Here is a 17459-nt window from a genome sequence, read left to right on the forward strand (position 1 = left end):
CCCCTATTGATGACCCGATGTATAGTCGTCGGGATGCTCGAAACTCCAATGTTTTTGACGGCTTGGTGGTCCCAAATCGGCTGCTTCCTACCAGAGACCGGGGCTTCACGATGTTATAGACCGCAGGCGGAAGGTCGGAGCTCTTAAAGCACACACCACGCCCGCGGCTAGAAGCTCCGCAGACCGCGGCTTCAGGATGTTATAGGCCACAGGCCAGCAGTCGAAGCACTTCTTCTGGCTCACCCTCTCCGCGATGGAAAGTCCACGCCGCGCCCGCGGCTAGAAATTCCACAGACCGCGGCTTCAGGATGTCGTACTCCGTGGGCCAGCGATCGGAGCACTTCTTCTAGTGACCCCCGGCAAGGAATGGCCTGGCTCCATGACTCCGGAAAAGGCTGCACCAATCCAAGTTGTTAGACCACTAAGGAAAGGGCGAAATGCAACTAGGAGAAAAGTCGCTTTCCACCGAGGTAATCGACTAAAAAACAGTTTCCCCAATTCCCGCCCCCACCCCCCCACACTAAAACATATTTATCTATCTATCTATAATATTAAAACCCTGTGGCTGTGGTGTGTGTGTGTGTGTGTGTGTGTGTGTGTGTGTGTGTGGGTGTGTGTGTGTGTGTTTCTCCCTGGCTGTGTTTGTGGGTGCCAGCCTTTGATTCGTTGCTATGCCAATACCACATGCAGGAACGCCAAGATTTTTTCCATTTCAGTAGAGATTTCACTTTTACATCCACATACCCACTCCTGATTAAATGTTGTTGTGTTTATGTACACATTTTTAATAGAATCCTTCTCCCCCCCCCCTCCCCCAAATTTCAAAATGTTAAAAACAAACAGTTCTCACCCATAAAATGTTGGTGAACGTTCCATCGTGTGATGTCACAATGCCCAATGCTCACAGATGTTCAATCGGAATGGATCCATTTACATATGCCTTTGCACCTTTGCACCAGCCCCAGCCCCAGCCCCAGCCCCAGCCCCAGCCCCAGCCCCAGCCCCCCCCCCCCCAACCCCCTGCAGCCTGTGTCGAATGCGTCATCACGTGTGTGGGAATAGAGAAAGAGGATTGGGGGTGATAGGGAATGGGGAACAGATGGAACTGCCCCTACCCCCCCTTCCACTCTCCCTCCCCACTCCCCCTCTCCCCCCCCTCTCTCCCCCAACCCCTCTCCTCCCTCCCTCCACACTATTCCCCCTCCCTCCCCCACCCCCTCTCCCCCTCACCTCCGCCCCTTCCCCCTACTTCTCTGTCCCTCTTCCATCACTCCCCCTACCACTCCCCCCCCACTTCCACTTACCCCATCCCTCCCCCTCCCTCCCCTCCCCATCCCCTCTCCCCTCCCCCCCCCACCCCTCTCTCCCCCCTCCCTTCCCCATCCTTCCCCCCCTCTCCCCCACCCCCCTTTCCCCCTACCCCTCTGTCCCTTTCCACCACCCTATTACCCCTCTCCCCCTCCCTCCCCACTCTTCCACTTCTCTTCCTCCCTCCCCCCCCACCCCTCTCACCCCTACCCTCTCTCTCCCTCCCCCCTCTCCTCCCCCCGCCTCCCCTCCCCTCTCCCCGTCACTCCCCTTCCCCTACCCCTCTCTCCCCCCTCCTCCTCCCCACCCCCATCCCTCTCTCTCCTCCCCACCCCCTTCCCTCTCTACCCCACCCCCTTCCCTCTCGCCCCCCGCCCCTTCCCCTACCCCTCTGTCCCTCTTCCGTCACTCCCCCTACCACTCCCTCCTCCCCACTCTTCCACTTCTCTCCTCTTTACCCCACCCCCCCCCCTCCCCCCCCTCCCTTCCCCATCCTTCCCCTCTCTCTCCCCCACCCCTTCCCCCCTACCCCTCTGTCCCTTTCCACCACCTCCCCTAGTGGTTAGTGTAAAGTGTGATGCCGCCCCCCCCCCCCCCCCCCCCCACAAACGCGCGCGTTGGGGAAACAGACCCAACGGGTCTGCACTTGGTCTAGTAAACACTAAAACACACTTTTAAACATACTAAAAACAAGGACATCAGGACATAAATCACCATGAACTATGATTCAACTGAATTACATTTCTGTATGTAGTTGGACAATACAACTGAGAAAAATGTTCAATTAATGATCCACTTCCAACAATTATTTTCTTTTTGTTGGAATTCATAAAATTCCAGACATGTGCTCCATACGTTGCTGAGAAGGTCCGTTCTATATCCTTCTTTTTCCAAGGAGTATAGTACTTCTTCCAAGATGGATATGGGATTGGGTAGAACCGATCTCGGATCCATAAAGAGATGCCGTTGCATTCTTTGCCAATGAAGGGAGCTAGAATATCCGTCTGACACCATCTCTTCAGCACACGGGTAAGCAGTCCAGGGCCTTGATGACCCCAAATATGTCCAATGTAATTGGCCACAAAATCTTCGATGCAATTCCATAAAACAGGATGATGCCTATGTGAGAAACCTAATGCCCCATTACTGACAGTTCCAGCACTCTGAGGGCATGTAAAGTTAGTAAACGGCATTGGCTTCATTGATATAATATCAGTATCCAGGTAGATGCCCCCATATTTCCACAGCAGTGCTAACCTGCAGCCATCAGCAAACACATGGGTCCAAAACCTCTCCTTTTCTGGATTTACCTGTGGGATAATGGACAAAAAAAATTTCAATTCATTATCTTAATTTCCATTCTTTCTGAACATGCAGTCGTTCTTTCTGCATTCTTTTTGTCTCTTCCTCGTGACACAACCCTTTATCAGTCAAAGAATTGAATATAGAAATTGGGATGTTATGTACAATTGTACAAGATATTGGTGGCACACCTCTTAGTGTATAGTGTTCTGTTCTGGTCACCCAGCAATAGGGAATGATGTTGTTGAACTAGTTGGGCAGGTTTGGACCTTATTCCTTGGATACCAGGAGACTGGGGGATAATCTCATAGAGGTATGTAAAATCAGTGGAATAGATAGGGTGAATGAACATAGTCTGAAAATTTAAGAAAAGAGGCCTAAGTTATGGCAGAAGGTTTAATAGGAACCAGAGACTCCATTTTTTCAAACAGTGGACAGTGGCAACACGGAACAAGCTGCCAAAAGAACTAATTGATGAAGCTACAATAACAGCATTTCAGTCAAGCACAAAATGCTGGAGTATCTCAGCGGGACAGGCAGCATCCCTGGAGAGAAGGAATGGGTGACGTTTCGGGTCGAGACCCTTCTTCAAACTCAAAGACATTGTTCAGGCACATGAACAGGAAAGGTTTAGAGAGATACGGGGTGTGGTAATGGAATAAATTATGTGGGAGCTAAAGGGAGCATGTTATATAAAATGTTTCCATGTGGTATCTCCGTCCACACTGCGGCCGAACATCGTGGAGTTGGCGACCTCTTGTTTGGGAGTTCTGGAGCTACAAAGCAGAAGAGCTTGCGGACTCTAACATTTTGTAGCGGGCGATCCCTTTGCCAGGGGTCGGCATTTGGTGTTCCAACCTGTGGGAGCTGCGGACTTTAACATCGTGAAACTCGTGGTCCCTGGTTAGGGACCAATTTCGGAAACTCCAAACCGCAGGAGTTTCGACCGTTCCATTGCAAGAGCTTAGACCGCCCCGACATGGGAGCTCGATCCCTGTTGACAGCCTATCCAACCTCTCCATATAACTCAAAATTTCTAGAACTGATAACATCCTTAAAAATCTTCATTGCACACTTTGCAGTTTGTTATTTTGACTGAAATAATCCAATCCAGACAGCATAGTGGTCATTAATATCTATTTTAAACATCGAATATTGCAGCAGCAAACATTAAAAAACCTACTGTATCAATTCATGTTTTATACATGCCCAACCAGTAAACATTCACTGACTTATTTGGCAGAAAATCCCAACGATTCACCACACCACCCTCTGACTGAGAGAAGTTCCTCCTCAATTTTATCCTGAATGTCCAGCCCTATTTAGAGCTAGTCATCCCCTTAATATAGACACATAATCAAGGGAAGCATCATCTCAGTATTTACCCTGTCAAGCACCTCACGAATATTGGACATTTTAGGGAGATAGCTTTCTAATCTCATGTGAATACTGGCCCAAGATGTTCAATTTCTGTTATACAACAAACTTGCCATGCAAGGAATCAACCTGGTGCAACTGTGCCGCACTGCATTTAGTGTGTGCATTCTTCCTTAATCAGGGAGACTAGATTTAGACGCAACTTACTCCCAGGAAGAAAATAGTCAATGCACACTCTTCCTGTTATGTACGTCCAAATGTCTTTTAAGTGCTGTCAGAAGCTGCCTCAAACACTTCCTCCAGCTTATTCCATAGACAGACCATTCACTGTGTGGAAAATCAGGCCTCATGATCCTATTGTGTGCATTCACCTGATCCAGGTCCCTAACAACATTAGACACGTCTATAAGATCACCCCTCAGTCTCCTTAGGTTCAAGAACAAATTCCTACCCTGTCCAACCTCTTCCAATAATTTAGTCCTTGAATCCTGGTTAATATCATGGTAAAGCTTTTCTTCACTCAATCAGTCATGGTGGCACAGCGGTAGAGTTGCTGCCTTACAGCAAAATGCAGCGCCAGAGACCCGGGTTCTATCCTGACTACGGGTGCTGTCTGTATGGAGTTTGTAAGTTCTCCCAGTGATCTGCATGGGTTTTCTCTGAGATCTTCAGTTTCCTCCCACACTCCAAAGACGTACAGGTTTGTAGGATAATTGGCTTGATAAAAATGTTAAATTGTCCAAGTTGGCGATATGCAGAATACTGGCCAGCCGACTACGAAATTCAGAAGGTTCAGAAGGTTCAAACTTAATGGAATCTTTCCTGGGTGATCAAAACAAACACAAAATTCCAGATTGGGCCTCACCAACTTCTTGTGCAACTGCAACATCATCAACATCCTATACCTAATGTTTTCACTAATGTAGGCCAGCATCTCATCATTTTCACCTCTCCACAGCCAAAAATTGATCATTGGGGACTCCACTTTTACTTCGTCATTGGTGCTGCCTCAGAAGTGTTTTGAACCTTTTCATACTCCGAGTTACTCTCTCCCCGACTCTCAGTCTGAAGAAGTGTCTCGACCTGAAATGTCACTTATTCCGTTTCTCCAGAGATGCTGCCTGCCCCGCTGAGTTACTCCAGCATTTTGTTTCTATCTTTATGTCAAAGATTTCATCACTACCCTGTCCACCTATTATGTTATTTTAATGAATTATGTACTTGTACTCCTAGCTCCCTCTATTCTACAGCCATCCCCAGGGCCATAAAATCCACTGAGAAAGTCCTACTCTGGTTTGACGACCCATAATTTAACACATCACACTTTCATTCTTATTGGTTACCTTTTGATACCAGAATTTCAATGAAGTATCATCAAACAGTTCGTTAGCATTTAAAGGTAGAAGAACAACATTCTTCATTGAGGAGAGCAACGGGATGAGTCTGTACTTAGGCTCTGGATATTGGCTCAAGTTGCCACTGAACCCCTTCATGAAGAAATAGATTGGTTTATCTGGGTTTTGACGAGCAGTAGACTCCACTGAGCACATCACCAATGGCTTCAGCTCCACCTTGTCTGTTGTTTCCACAAACATAATCCCAGGGTCCAGGTGTGGACGAGGACCATCCATGGGAGCTTCATCTTCCACTTGTGACATTCTTACCATGTTCTTTTGAAAATGTTGTTGTATTTTCATATGCCAACTTACATACAGCAGAACACTAGCTCCAATTATGACGACAAGGCTAAATATCTGACGAATGGGAATCATGGTGTGGCAATGAGGTGTTTCTCCAAAGGATCCTGTGAATTAATAAATCAAAAAGTATTATTCCCTGAGCATGGAAGAGCCTGATTTGTTTTGATGTCTTTAGAGAGGAGAATGCTGAGAAATCTGAAACTTCAAAAGCCAACAATTGCCAAGCAATTAGAAGTCTGATTTATTTCTACTACCATGACTGAGTGTGCCAGTGGAATCAATATTAAAATAGGTCCTGATGAATATATCGGGAGAGATTAATTACTGACAACAACAGCAGAGAGAAATGTTGGGAACCCTGTTGGGGATTAACAGCACCTGACCGACCATCCAGAATTTATCACCTTCTGTCTTATCCTCTCTTTGTTTGACAGGTAACCCCAGCATCGGAGATGTTGTGGTAGCAAGTCCTGCTTGTGAATCTTGGGGAGGCGGTAGACTTGAGCTGTGCACATTGAGGGTGGAGGCGTGGAGGTAGGATTGCCTGAGGATAAAAGATCATTGATAAAGGCATTCGATTTTTCGATGGAGGGAGGGATGAGGTGTTTTTTTGGCAGCTGGCATTGAAACAATACAGTTCCTTGTCTGAAGAAGGGTCTCGAACTGAAAAGTCACCCAGCCCTCTCTCCAGCGATGTTGCCTGTCCCGCTGAGTTACTCCAGCATTTTGTGTCTACCTTAAGTGAAAAACAATGCTGGAAGTAATTTTAATAGGACAGGCAGCAACATTTTCAGTCAATAACATTTCATCAGATTTCTCCACTCCCTTGTCTGACAGGTTTGTGACGTTTAATTCTGCCAGAACATGAACCTTGTTGCTGAAGGGTGGAGGTCTGTGACGAGTGTGTGCCTCATGGATCAGTACTGGGCCCATTGCTGTGAACCTATGAGGTGGTTGCATTTTGGGAATTCAAACCTGGCCAGGAATTTCACAGTGAATGTTAAGGTATTTTTGTTGTGTTGTCAAGCAGAGGGAGTCTAGGAAAACCAACACATAGTTCCCTGAATGTCTTCCAGGTGAAATAGTTAAGGCAAATTCAATTAGAACATATAAAATACATTTGAACAGGCACATCAGGTTGGGAGAAGCACTCAAGCTTCACATTCATAATGGAAACTGTGCAGGAAGAATATCCATGACCTCACTGGATTTGCCAATGGTCCAAAAATCTGAATCTCTCCCCCCTGCACCAGCTCCTCAACTGCACGATCACCTGTCCTGTCTTCAGGAGCCAGAAGCAAGATGTCATGTATTCCAATGCTGGTAAATAACATATCACACACTGTTCAGCGGCACAGATATCTAAAAGAGAAAAACTTCAACAATCACAGCAGGATCCAGGAATGGCTAGAATGTTTCCCATCTGAGGAAAAACACAGGATTGGGAAATAAAGGCTAGTGTAGAGAGAAACAGAGGGATTGGAGATGTATTGTGGTGTAGAGGTACATCAGGAAGACAGTTGTGGTGTGTTTTGTGGGGGGGGGGGGTAAATGTGGGAGGGTAACATTACGCATCATTGTTCCAAAATCCTCTGCTTCAACTGTGGTAATGGGAATTAGAATTGCACAAAAAAGGTGTCCATGGAATTAATTGCGATAGAAACATAGAAAAATAGGTGCAGGAGTATGGCACTTGGCCCTTCGAGCTAGCACCACCATTCAAGTCAAGTCAAGAGTCAAGTCATGAGAGTTTATTGTCATGTGTCCCAGATAGGACAATGCACTTCTTGCTTGCTTCAGCACAACAGAATATTGTAGGCATAAATACAGAACATCAGGGTGTCCATATACCATAGAACAGTGGTTCTCAACCTTTTTTCAGTGATGTACCCCCTGTGAAATATTTTTTCAGCCAAGTACCCCCTAACCAGCGCAAAGCATTTTTGGTTGAAAAAAAAAGACTTAAAACAGAGCACTGTGCCATCAGTGTCTGATTTATTAAACTTTGGAACTGATAAACACATACAAAATTCAAACATTTGAAAAAAAACTATTTCGAACATTTGAAATGATAATAATCCATGACTAAATTTATTTCAAATATTTCTCATCACTAAAATGTAGTGATTCAAACTAATGTAATGAAAACAGTGACCATATAACCATTTAAAACTATAAAATGAACCATTTAAAACTCCATAAATGTGCAAAACACCGCTCATTTGTAGTGGTCTCTCTTGAACTATTTGGAAATAAAAAGATATAACTAAAAAAAATAAAGAAATAATTAACTTAATTATAAATAAAGATTTGTGCACATAAATATAATTATCAACACAAAGTGTCCTCTTTTGGGATCATAGTAAAGATCTGTGCTCAAAAGGAAATCATTAACTTAATTTTAAATAAAAGCAGAAATTGCTAAAAATAAAAAATAAAAATATTTATCATCTTAAAATATCTTTTTAAGAATCAAAAAGAAGACTGACATCTTAACATTACAAACTGCCAACACTGAATATTGCATTGTTGCACTGAACTGAGTGTTTTTGCACTTAGTGAGACATTTTAGTGAGACACTTGGGCTTGTGCTTCACTGAGGATCTTTTTCATTCTTGGTGGCAGGGAGGCAACTGCTGTGATCAAGCTCTTCTCCAGGCACAGTCTGTTTCTCTGCTTTGTTTTGATCACAGTCATTGCAGAGAAGGAGGCCTCACATAAATATGTGGAGGCAAAGGGTAGTAGCTGCTCCAAAGCTTTCTGTCCCAGGTCAGGGTGCTCCTGCTTCACACACACGGCGAAACAGGCGTGCATTAAGTGGCCTTGACTTAATGAAGTTGATCACTTTGATGCTGCTGTTCAAAACGTCATGTAACACAGGGCTAATTTTCTTGGACGCCAATGCTTCCCTGTGTATGACACAGTGAGTCCACATCACGTCGGGGTTTTCTTTTTTAATGCGCGCTATTAGTCCTTTCGCGCTGCCCGTCATTGATGCTGCTGTGTCTGTACAGATGCTGCTGCAGGATATCCAGCGCAAACCGTTTTCACAGAAAGCGGCATTGACAACATCAAATATGTCCTCTCCTGTTGTTTTCCCCTTCAAACTTTTGCAGAATAGTATGTGCTCATAAATGTCATCAGTATCAACGTACCTCACAAAAGCAACAAGTTGTGCATTTCCACTGACATCTGTGGATTCATCCAGCTGGAGTGAAAAGGAGTCGCTAAGTTTTCCCACAACTTGCTCGACAATGTCTATTCCCATTGTACCTACTCTGCGGCAAACAGAGTCATTTGAAAACGGTAGTCTTTCATTTCTCCGCTGCGTTTTTGTCTAGCATAGTCTCAGCCAGCACTACAGCCGCTGGAAGGAGCAGGTCTTCAGCGATAGTGAATGGCTTCTTGGCTTTAGCTACGAACAAAAACACTGCATAAGAGGCCTCCAGGGCTTTGGCTGATGTTGTGGAGGCCTTCCGCATCGTGTCTTGAGATGATCTGAATTCAGACAGTTTCCTCTTAAAAACGTCAGGTGGATTACCAACGTGACATCCATGTTTTGTCTTAAGATGACGCTGCAGATGTGCTGGCTTCATGCTACTGTTAGCTCATTTCTCCCCACAGAAAAAACACAGTGCCTTGGGTGGGTTGCAACTTGTGGACGTAAATCCAATTAAAACATAATCTTCAAGATACAGCCGGAATTTTTTCGGATCTGGTTTGGCCTTCTTTGCCACTTGTCCCTCCGAGTTTTCAAAAGAATTGCTGCTACACTTCAACCACGACTCCATCGTTTGAATTGTGATTGACAGGTGATGCTGGGTGGCATATGACAGGTTGGGTCGAACCATCCTGGAATGGGGGAGACTCTGGGTTTTTAGGATAATGAAATTGAATAGCCTACTGAATATTAAATTCATTTTATGAACTTATACTTATATTTTCCTGAAATATTTGTTAAATAATTATTTTTAAAGGATTTCTGCATGGATGCTACTTTTTAAATATATGTAGGCCTATATTTTAAACTCTCACGTATCCCCTTGAGTGCCTTCACGTACCCCCAGGGGTACGCGCACCCCCATTTGAGAACCACTGCCATAGAATATATATACACACATAAATAAATAGATAAAGTGCCATAAGCTGTTATAGTTCAGAGTTTGTTTGAAGTTATGTTTAATAGTATGTACACAAAAAAGCTGGATAAACTCAGCGGGTGCAGCAGCATCTATGGAGCGAAGGAAATAGGCAACGTTTCGGGCCGAAACCCTTCTTCAGACTATGTTTAATAGTATGATGTATGTGGGGGGAAAAGTTGTTCCTGAACCTGGATGTTGCAGATTGCAGGCTCCTGTACCTTCTACCTGAATGCAGCGGAGAAATGATTGTGTGACCAGGATGATGTGGTTCCTTGATGATGTTGGCAGCCTTTTTAAGCAGCGACTGCGATAGATCCCCTCGATGGTAGGGAAGTCGGAGCCGATGATGGATTAGGCAGAGTTCACAACTTTTTGCAGCCTTTTCCGCTCCTTGATGCACAAGTTGCCGAACCAAGCCACGATGCATCCGGTCAGCATGCTCTCCACTGTGCACCTGTAGAAGTTTGAGAGAGTCCTCCTTGACATACCGACTCTCTGTAATCTTCTCAGGAAGTAGAGGGGCTGATGTGCCTTCTTTAAATTGCATCAGTGTTCCGGGACCAGGAGAGATCTTCGGAAATATGCACTCCCAGGAATTTAAAGTTCTTGACCCTTTCAACCATCGACCCGTTGATATAAACGGGACTGTGGGTCCCCATCCTAGCCTTTCTAAAGTCCACAATCAGTTCCTTGGTTTTGCTGGTGTTGAGAGCCAGGTTATTTTGTTGACGCCATTTGGTCAATCGGTCGATCTCACTTCTATACTGTGACTCATCCCCATCAGTGATACGTCCCACAACAGTGGTGTCATCAGCAAACTTGAAGATGGAGTTCACACAATGCCGGCAAAGCAGTCATGAATATAGAGTGAATACACCAGGGCGCTGAGCACGCAGCCTTGAGGTGCTCCCCTGCTGATTGTTATCGAGGTTGACACATTTCCACCAATACAGACAGACTGTGGTCTGTGAATGAGAAAGTCGAGGATCCAATTGCAGAGGGATGCGCAAAGACACAGTTCTGAGAGCTTGGTAACCAGCTTGGAGGGGATGATCGGATTAAATGCTGAGCTGTAGTCAATGAATAACAGCCTGACATATGAGTTTTTCTTTATCCAAGTGGTCCAAAGCGGAGTGGAGAGCCAGTGAGACCGCATCCACCGTTGATCTGTTATGGCGGTAAGCGAACTGCAGTGGGTCCAGGTTTTTGTCGAGGTATGAGTTGATTTGCACCATGTTCAGCCTCTCAAAGCACTTCATCACCACAGACATTAGTGCCACTGGTCGGTAGTCATTGAGGCACATCATTTTGCTCTTCTTGGGCAGCGGTATTATTGAAGATGATCATGGCTGATCATCTAAAATCAGTACCCCGTTCCTGCTTATTCCCCACATCCCTTGATTCCTTTGGCTCTGAGAGCTAAATCTAACTCTCTCTTGAAAACATTCAGTGAATTGTTCTGCACCGCCTTCTGTGGCAGAGAATTCCACAGATTCACAAGTCTCTGGGTGAAGAACTTTTTCCTCATCTCAGTCCTAAATGGCCTACTCCTTATTCTTAAACTGTGACCCATGGTTCTGGACTCCCCCGACATCAATAGACAATACACAATAGACAATAGGTGCAGGAGTAAACCATTTGGCCCTTCGAGCCACTGTGATCATGGCTGATCATCCCCAATCAGTGCCCCATTCCTGCCTTCTCCCCATATCCCCTGACTCCGCTATTTTTAAGAGCCCTATCTAGCTCTCTCTTGAAAGCATCCAGAGAACCTGCTTCCACCGCCCACTGAGGAAATGATTCACCACTCTCTGTGAGAAAAAGTGTTTCTTCGTCTCCGTTCTAAATGGCTTACTACTTATTCTTAAACTGTGGCCCCTGGTTCTGGACTCCCCCAACATCGGGAACATGTTTCCTGCCTCTAGTGTGTCCAAGTCCTTAACAATCTTATATGTTTCAATGAGATGCCCTCTCATCCTTCTAAACTCCATAGTGTACAAGCCCAGCTGCTCCATTCTCTCAGCATATGACAGTCCCGCCATCCCGGGAATTAACCTTGTCAACCTACGCTGCACTCCCTCAATAGCAAGTATGTCCTTCCTCAAATTAGGGCACCAAAACTGCACACAATACTCCAGGTGTGGTCTCACTAGGGTTTTGTACAACTGCAGAAGGACCTCTTTGCTCCTATATTCGATTCCTCTTGTTATAAAGGCATTCGCTTTCTTCACTGCCTGCTTTACCTGCATGCTTACTTTCATAGACTGATGTACAAGGACCCCCAGATCCCATTGTACTTCCCCTTTTCCCACCTTGACGCCATTTAGTTAGTAATCTGCCTTCCTGTTTTTGCTACCAAAGTAACCTAACATTTATCTGCATTAAACTTAATCTGCCATGCATCTGCCCACTTCCCCAACCTGTCCAAGTCACTCTGCATTCTCATAGACTCCTCACAGTTCACACTGCCACCCAGCTTTGTGTCATCTGCAAATTTGCTAATGTTACTTTCAATCCCTTCATCCAAATCATTGATGTATATTGTAAATAGCGGCGGTCCCAGCACCGAGCCTTGCGGTACCCCACTGGTCACTGCCTTCCATTCTGAAAGGGACCTATTAATCCCTACTCTTTGTTTCCTGTCTGCCAACCACTTCTCTATCCAAGTCAGCACTCAACCCCCAATACCATGTGCCCTAATGTTGCCCACTAATCTCCTATGTGGGACCTTATCAAATGATTTCTGAAAGTCCAGGTACAATACATCCACTGGCTCTCACTTGTTATAAAGGCATTCGCTTTCTTCACTGCCTGCTTTACCTGCATGCTTACTTTCATAGACTGATGTACAAGGACCCCCAGATCCCATTGTATGTCCATTATCCTAGTTACATCTTCAAAAAATTCCAGAAGATTAGTCAAGCATGATTTCCCCTTCGTAAATCCATGCTGACTCGGACCGATCCTGTTACTGCTACCCAAATGTTCGGCTATCTCATCTTTTATAAATCTCCAGCATCTTCCCCACCACCGATCACCCACCATCGGGAACATTTTTCCTATATCTAGCCTGTCCAAACTTTTAAGTATTTTATATGTTTCTATAAGAAACATATTGTTAATCATATTGTTAGCGTGGAGACTTGGAAGAAATAGGAACTGAAATTAGGGTTGACTTTTCAGTGGAAGATTGTAAAGTACAGAGGATTACCCCTCAAACATCTTATAAGACCCTGGAGGATATTGCACTTCAATCAAGAATCTTGCACTTTCTATTATAGTGCATACAAGTCCCGCCTTGTAAGGGTGTCTTGACTGTGGGCATTTTTATTCAAAACATAATCCTTGTCCGGAAACACTTCCTTACAAGAGAACCTAGATAAACGCCATTTCTCTTTTCTCATATCTTCCCAGTCTCTCCTACAACATGAACATGACAACATTTTCATTGAAGACCTTTTAACCAAAGAGCTCAGAAGAGGAAGTCCGCAAGGACATTTCTACAGCAGTGGTTAAAGCGAATGACAAATGCACGTCCTTCCACTGATCGTCGTTCGCTCGTGTGTCAGACGATGTAGCTGGGTGTTTGTTTGCTTCTGTCGTCACAGAGTGCATCGCATCATCGCTTCCAGGGATCACCACGAGGAGACTCTGTCATTATCCCCCCCCCCCGACTTAAAACATAAATACTGCGCTTGATTGCTCGGAGGTGCAAGAAATGATTGACTTCTGGGGCCAGACCGTTTTGTAAATCTTCAACACTATATTTTACTGCTGTAATTAATGCTAATCTACAATGAATTTTAAAAGCAATATCAATTTGGTTGAACCCATGAACAAATTAACAATGTAGGAAGGAACTGCAGGTGCTGGTTTACACCGAAGATAGGCACAAACTGCTGGAGTAACTCAGCAGGACAGGCAGCATCGCTGGAGAGAAGGAATGGGTGACGTTTTGGGTCGAGACCCTGTTTCAGACTGAGAGTCAGGGGAGAAGGAGACAGTAGATATGTGGGTTGGTAATGTGTGAAAACGAATTAACAAATTAACAGATTAAACACGACAGATAAAACTAATTAACAGTCATAGATTAACACAGGAATAGGTTCTTCAGCCTCCAATACCTGTACCATGAAGCCAATCTAATTAATTCCATCTGCCTACAGATGGTCCAAACCCCTCTATTCCCTGCCTCTTCTTGCTTCTATATAAAAGCCTTTGAAATGTTGCTGTCGTGAATGCTTCTATCACCTTCCTGGCAGCACATTGCGTGTAAAAGAAACTTGCTTTGCAAATCTCCTTTAAACTTGACGCCTCTCACTTTAAACTGTCCATTAATGTTTGATATTTTCACGCTGGAGTAAAAAAGTTCATCCTTTATGATTCTATTTTATTAACCTTAATTCCTTCAATTCTCATATTCCTTTAAGCTTCAATATTTATGTCCTCACTTTCAAGCGTACATTATCACAGCTTTGTTCTGAAGTTTTAAATCACCAAGACTTGTGCCTTTATTTACATTAGTCCTGCCTCACGTATTCTTCCAAGCTCCAAAGCTTTGGCTTGTAATTATAAGAGAACAAGAAAATGAACCATAGCATTCTATCACTCCTTTGTCATGGAACTTAGTACTGATCCCATGGCACCAATGATCATTTCTCTTCAACACCCAATGTTAAAATTGTGCTTGACATCAAGGTCATTAAAGCATTCATATCCATAATCATCCTGATGAAAAACATAAGATCTAAAATGCCCCATTTTTAACTTGGCTTCAGCAGAACAGTATTTGTTACATTCAAGTTCATATTTGGCAGTAAAACCAGTCAGTGACCATAAATGTCTATCGAGCAAAAACGAAAGATGTCGAACCATTGAAATCTTATTTATAACGCGATTAGGCAAAATTTACTTTAAAATGAAACAATTCATGCAGAATATTGTACACAAACGGTGATATAATATTCCGGAAGTGGCGGCGTTGTTAACAGCTGCGGCTCGCCTGCAGTCCGTCTGTCTTTACTTTTTTCTGTTGTTTTTTTTGTCTTGTTTTGGTTAAGTTTTAGTTTGTTGGGTTGTGTTTGTTGGGTGTGGGTGAAACATGTTCTCTGTCTCTTCCTTCGGGGGAATGTGACTTTTTCGTGTCGTATACCCCTTCTCTGCCTCCGTCTGCGCTGAGGCCTAATGGCGGAGCTGGCGGCCTCCAGCCTGCGACTGACCCCGAGGCTCCGGAGGCTGAGCCAGCCAGGACTCACCAACGAGAGGCTGGCCATCTTCGGGGCTGAGACAGAGGTGGCCCGACTTGCTGGTGCGGCGTTCTGGCTTTCAGCGGCGGCCTGAAGCTGATGCAGCGGGGCTCGGAGCTGAGACTGCGGGACCCAGAGCTGGGGCAGTGGCCTGGTGCTGGGGCGGCTGCCCGGAGCTGGGGCAACGGCCCGGAGCGGAGACGGCGGGACCCTGAGCTGGGGCGGCGGCCCGGAGCGGAGACTGTGGGACCCGAAGCTGGGCGGCTGCTTGGAGCTGGGGCGGCTGCCCGGAGCTGATGCTGTGGCGGGCCGTCTCGGAGCGGAGGCGGCGTTCCGGCTTTCGGCGGCGGCGACATCACCACGGACGTCCGTTGGACTGGAGGGCGGCATCTCCGGCCTGGATCGATCGTCTCAGCACAGAGGGAGAACAAGGAGGGAAGTGACGGAGACTAAGACTTTGCCTCCATCACAGTGATGATGTGGTTGGTGAACTCACTGTGGTGGATGTTTAATTTGTGTTTATTGTATGTTTTATCTTTATTGGTTCTGTGTATGACTGTTGACAATAAAGGAATCTAATTCTAATCTAATTCTAATCTAAAAAATGCCTAATGCCCAGCTTGACTTAAATGTCATATAAGCAGAATGCTGGAGTCACTCAGCAGGTTAGGCAGCATCTCTGGAGAACATTGCCATGTGACATTTCGGGTGGGGACCTTTCTTCACAATACACTTATTGCTCGTTTGGATAAATTATTTTGATGCAATCATACTTTTCTTGCAGACAATTTTAATCACACTGGAGAACATCATGAGTGTCGAGTGTGGACTGCAAATGACACAAGGGGGTCAAAACATATCAAAAGGGGGAAGGCTGCAGGCGTGCAAGATATATAAATGGCAGAAGACAAACTGGGTATTAAAATTATAGTGTTGGAAGAAACTGCAAATGTTGTTTTAAACCGAAGATAGACACAAAATGCTGGAGTAATGCAGCGACACAGGCAGCATCTCTGAATTACTCCAGAATTTCATGTCTATTTTCAATGAAAATGATAGCACAGATACAAATTTTGTTGATTGATTATCCAGGATAATTGGCAAAATCAAGAATTCAGGATAAGACATTCATAAACTACCAAGGCATGTTGCGAGCTTAAGAGAGACACAAAATGCTGGAGTAACTCAGCGGGTCAAGCAGCAACTTTGAGAAAAGAAATAGGAGACATTTCGGGTCAAGACCCTTCTTCAGACTGAGAGTCAGGGGAAAGGGAAACGAGGTGTGTAAAGATGCAGAATAAATCAGTGCAGGCAGAGAAAAGCCACTGGAGACCACAATGGTCCAGTGTTGACTGTGGAAGAGGAGATAACAAAGGGATATGAACAGTGAAACAAGCAGGACAACTAGGGTGGGAGAGGGATGGAGAGAGAGGGAATTCAAGGATCACTTGAAATTAGAAAAAACATTGATATTCATACCACTGGGTTGTGAGCTGCCCAGAGAAATCAGAGATGCTGTTCCTCAAATTTGTGTGTGACCTCACTCTGACAGTGGAGGGGGCCCAGGACAGAAAGGTCAGTATGAGAATGGGGAGGGGAGTTCAATGTTTGGCAACTGGGGCATTTCTAAACATTCCATTTTATATTTTGCCACAGATCACTTTCCTTTTGAAGATATCAACATAACACAAACACAAGGGAAATAAAACACTTTTTTTCCAAGAGAAGAACCAAGTACAGTATAATTCCAAAGTAAATATGTTTACGAGCTTTGTCACTTACCTGTTTTAAACTGGCAGTGTCAGTGAAAATATTTTGTGAGACTGTCCTCGGTTGTTTAATTTGGCAACTGGTATCTTGAGTTCACGTTTGCTTTATTTTATTTACGAATGATGGGAGTGCACAAAAGGGAGATTTCATCATTTATGGCTGTCCATCAGTGTGACAGTGAGAGAGAATGTTCTGTCAATGAGATATGAATTAGGCAATAGACAATACACTATAGGTGCAGGAGTAGGGCATTTGGCCCTTCAGGCCAGCACCGCTATTCAATGTGATCATGGCTGATCTTCCCCAATCAGTACCCTGTTCCTGATTTCTCCCCATATCCCCTGACTCCCCTATTTTTAAGAGCCCTATCTAGCTCTCTCTTGAAAGCATCCAGAGAACCTGCCTCCACCACCCTCTGAGGCAGAGAATGCCACAGCCTCACCACTCTCTGTGAGAAAAAGCGTTTCCTCATCTCCGTTCTAAATGACTTACTCCTTATTCTTAAACTGTGGCCCCTGGTTCTGGACTCCCCCAACATCGGGAACATGTTTCCTGCCTCTAGCGTGTCCAAGCCCTTAACAATCTTATATGTTTCAATGAGATATCCTACTATC

General features: G+C 44.9%; 1 protein-coding gene across 1 annotated transcript; it reads right to left on the reverse strand.

Moving 5' to 3' along the window:
- Positions 1-1927: 1927 nt before the first annotated feature.
- On the reverse strand, positions 1928-17045 carry LOC129703522 (alpha-1,4-N-acetylglucosaminyltransferase-like). Its single transcript, XM_055646060.1, has 3 exons — positions 16858-17045; positions 5331-5791; positions 1928-2618 (listed from the first exon to the last, which is right to left on the reverse strand). The coding sequence occupies exons 2-3, from the start codon at positions 5757-5759 to the stop codon at positions 2019-2021; spliced, it is 1029 nt and encodes a 342-aa protein (XP_055502035.1). The 5' UTR covers positions 5760-5791; positions 16858-17045; the 3' UTR covers positions 1928-2018.
- Positions 17046-17459: the final 414 nt, after the last annotated feature.

Source organism: Leucoraja erinacea, chromosome 14 (genome assembly GCF_028641065.1).
Source record: "Leucoraja erinacea ecotype New England chromosome 14, Leri_hhj_1, whole genome shotgun sequence".
Taxonomy (NCBI): Eukaryota; Metazoa; Chordata; class Chondrichthyes; order Rajiformes; family Rajidae; genus Leucoraja; species Leucoraja erinaceus.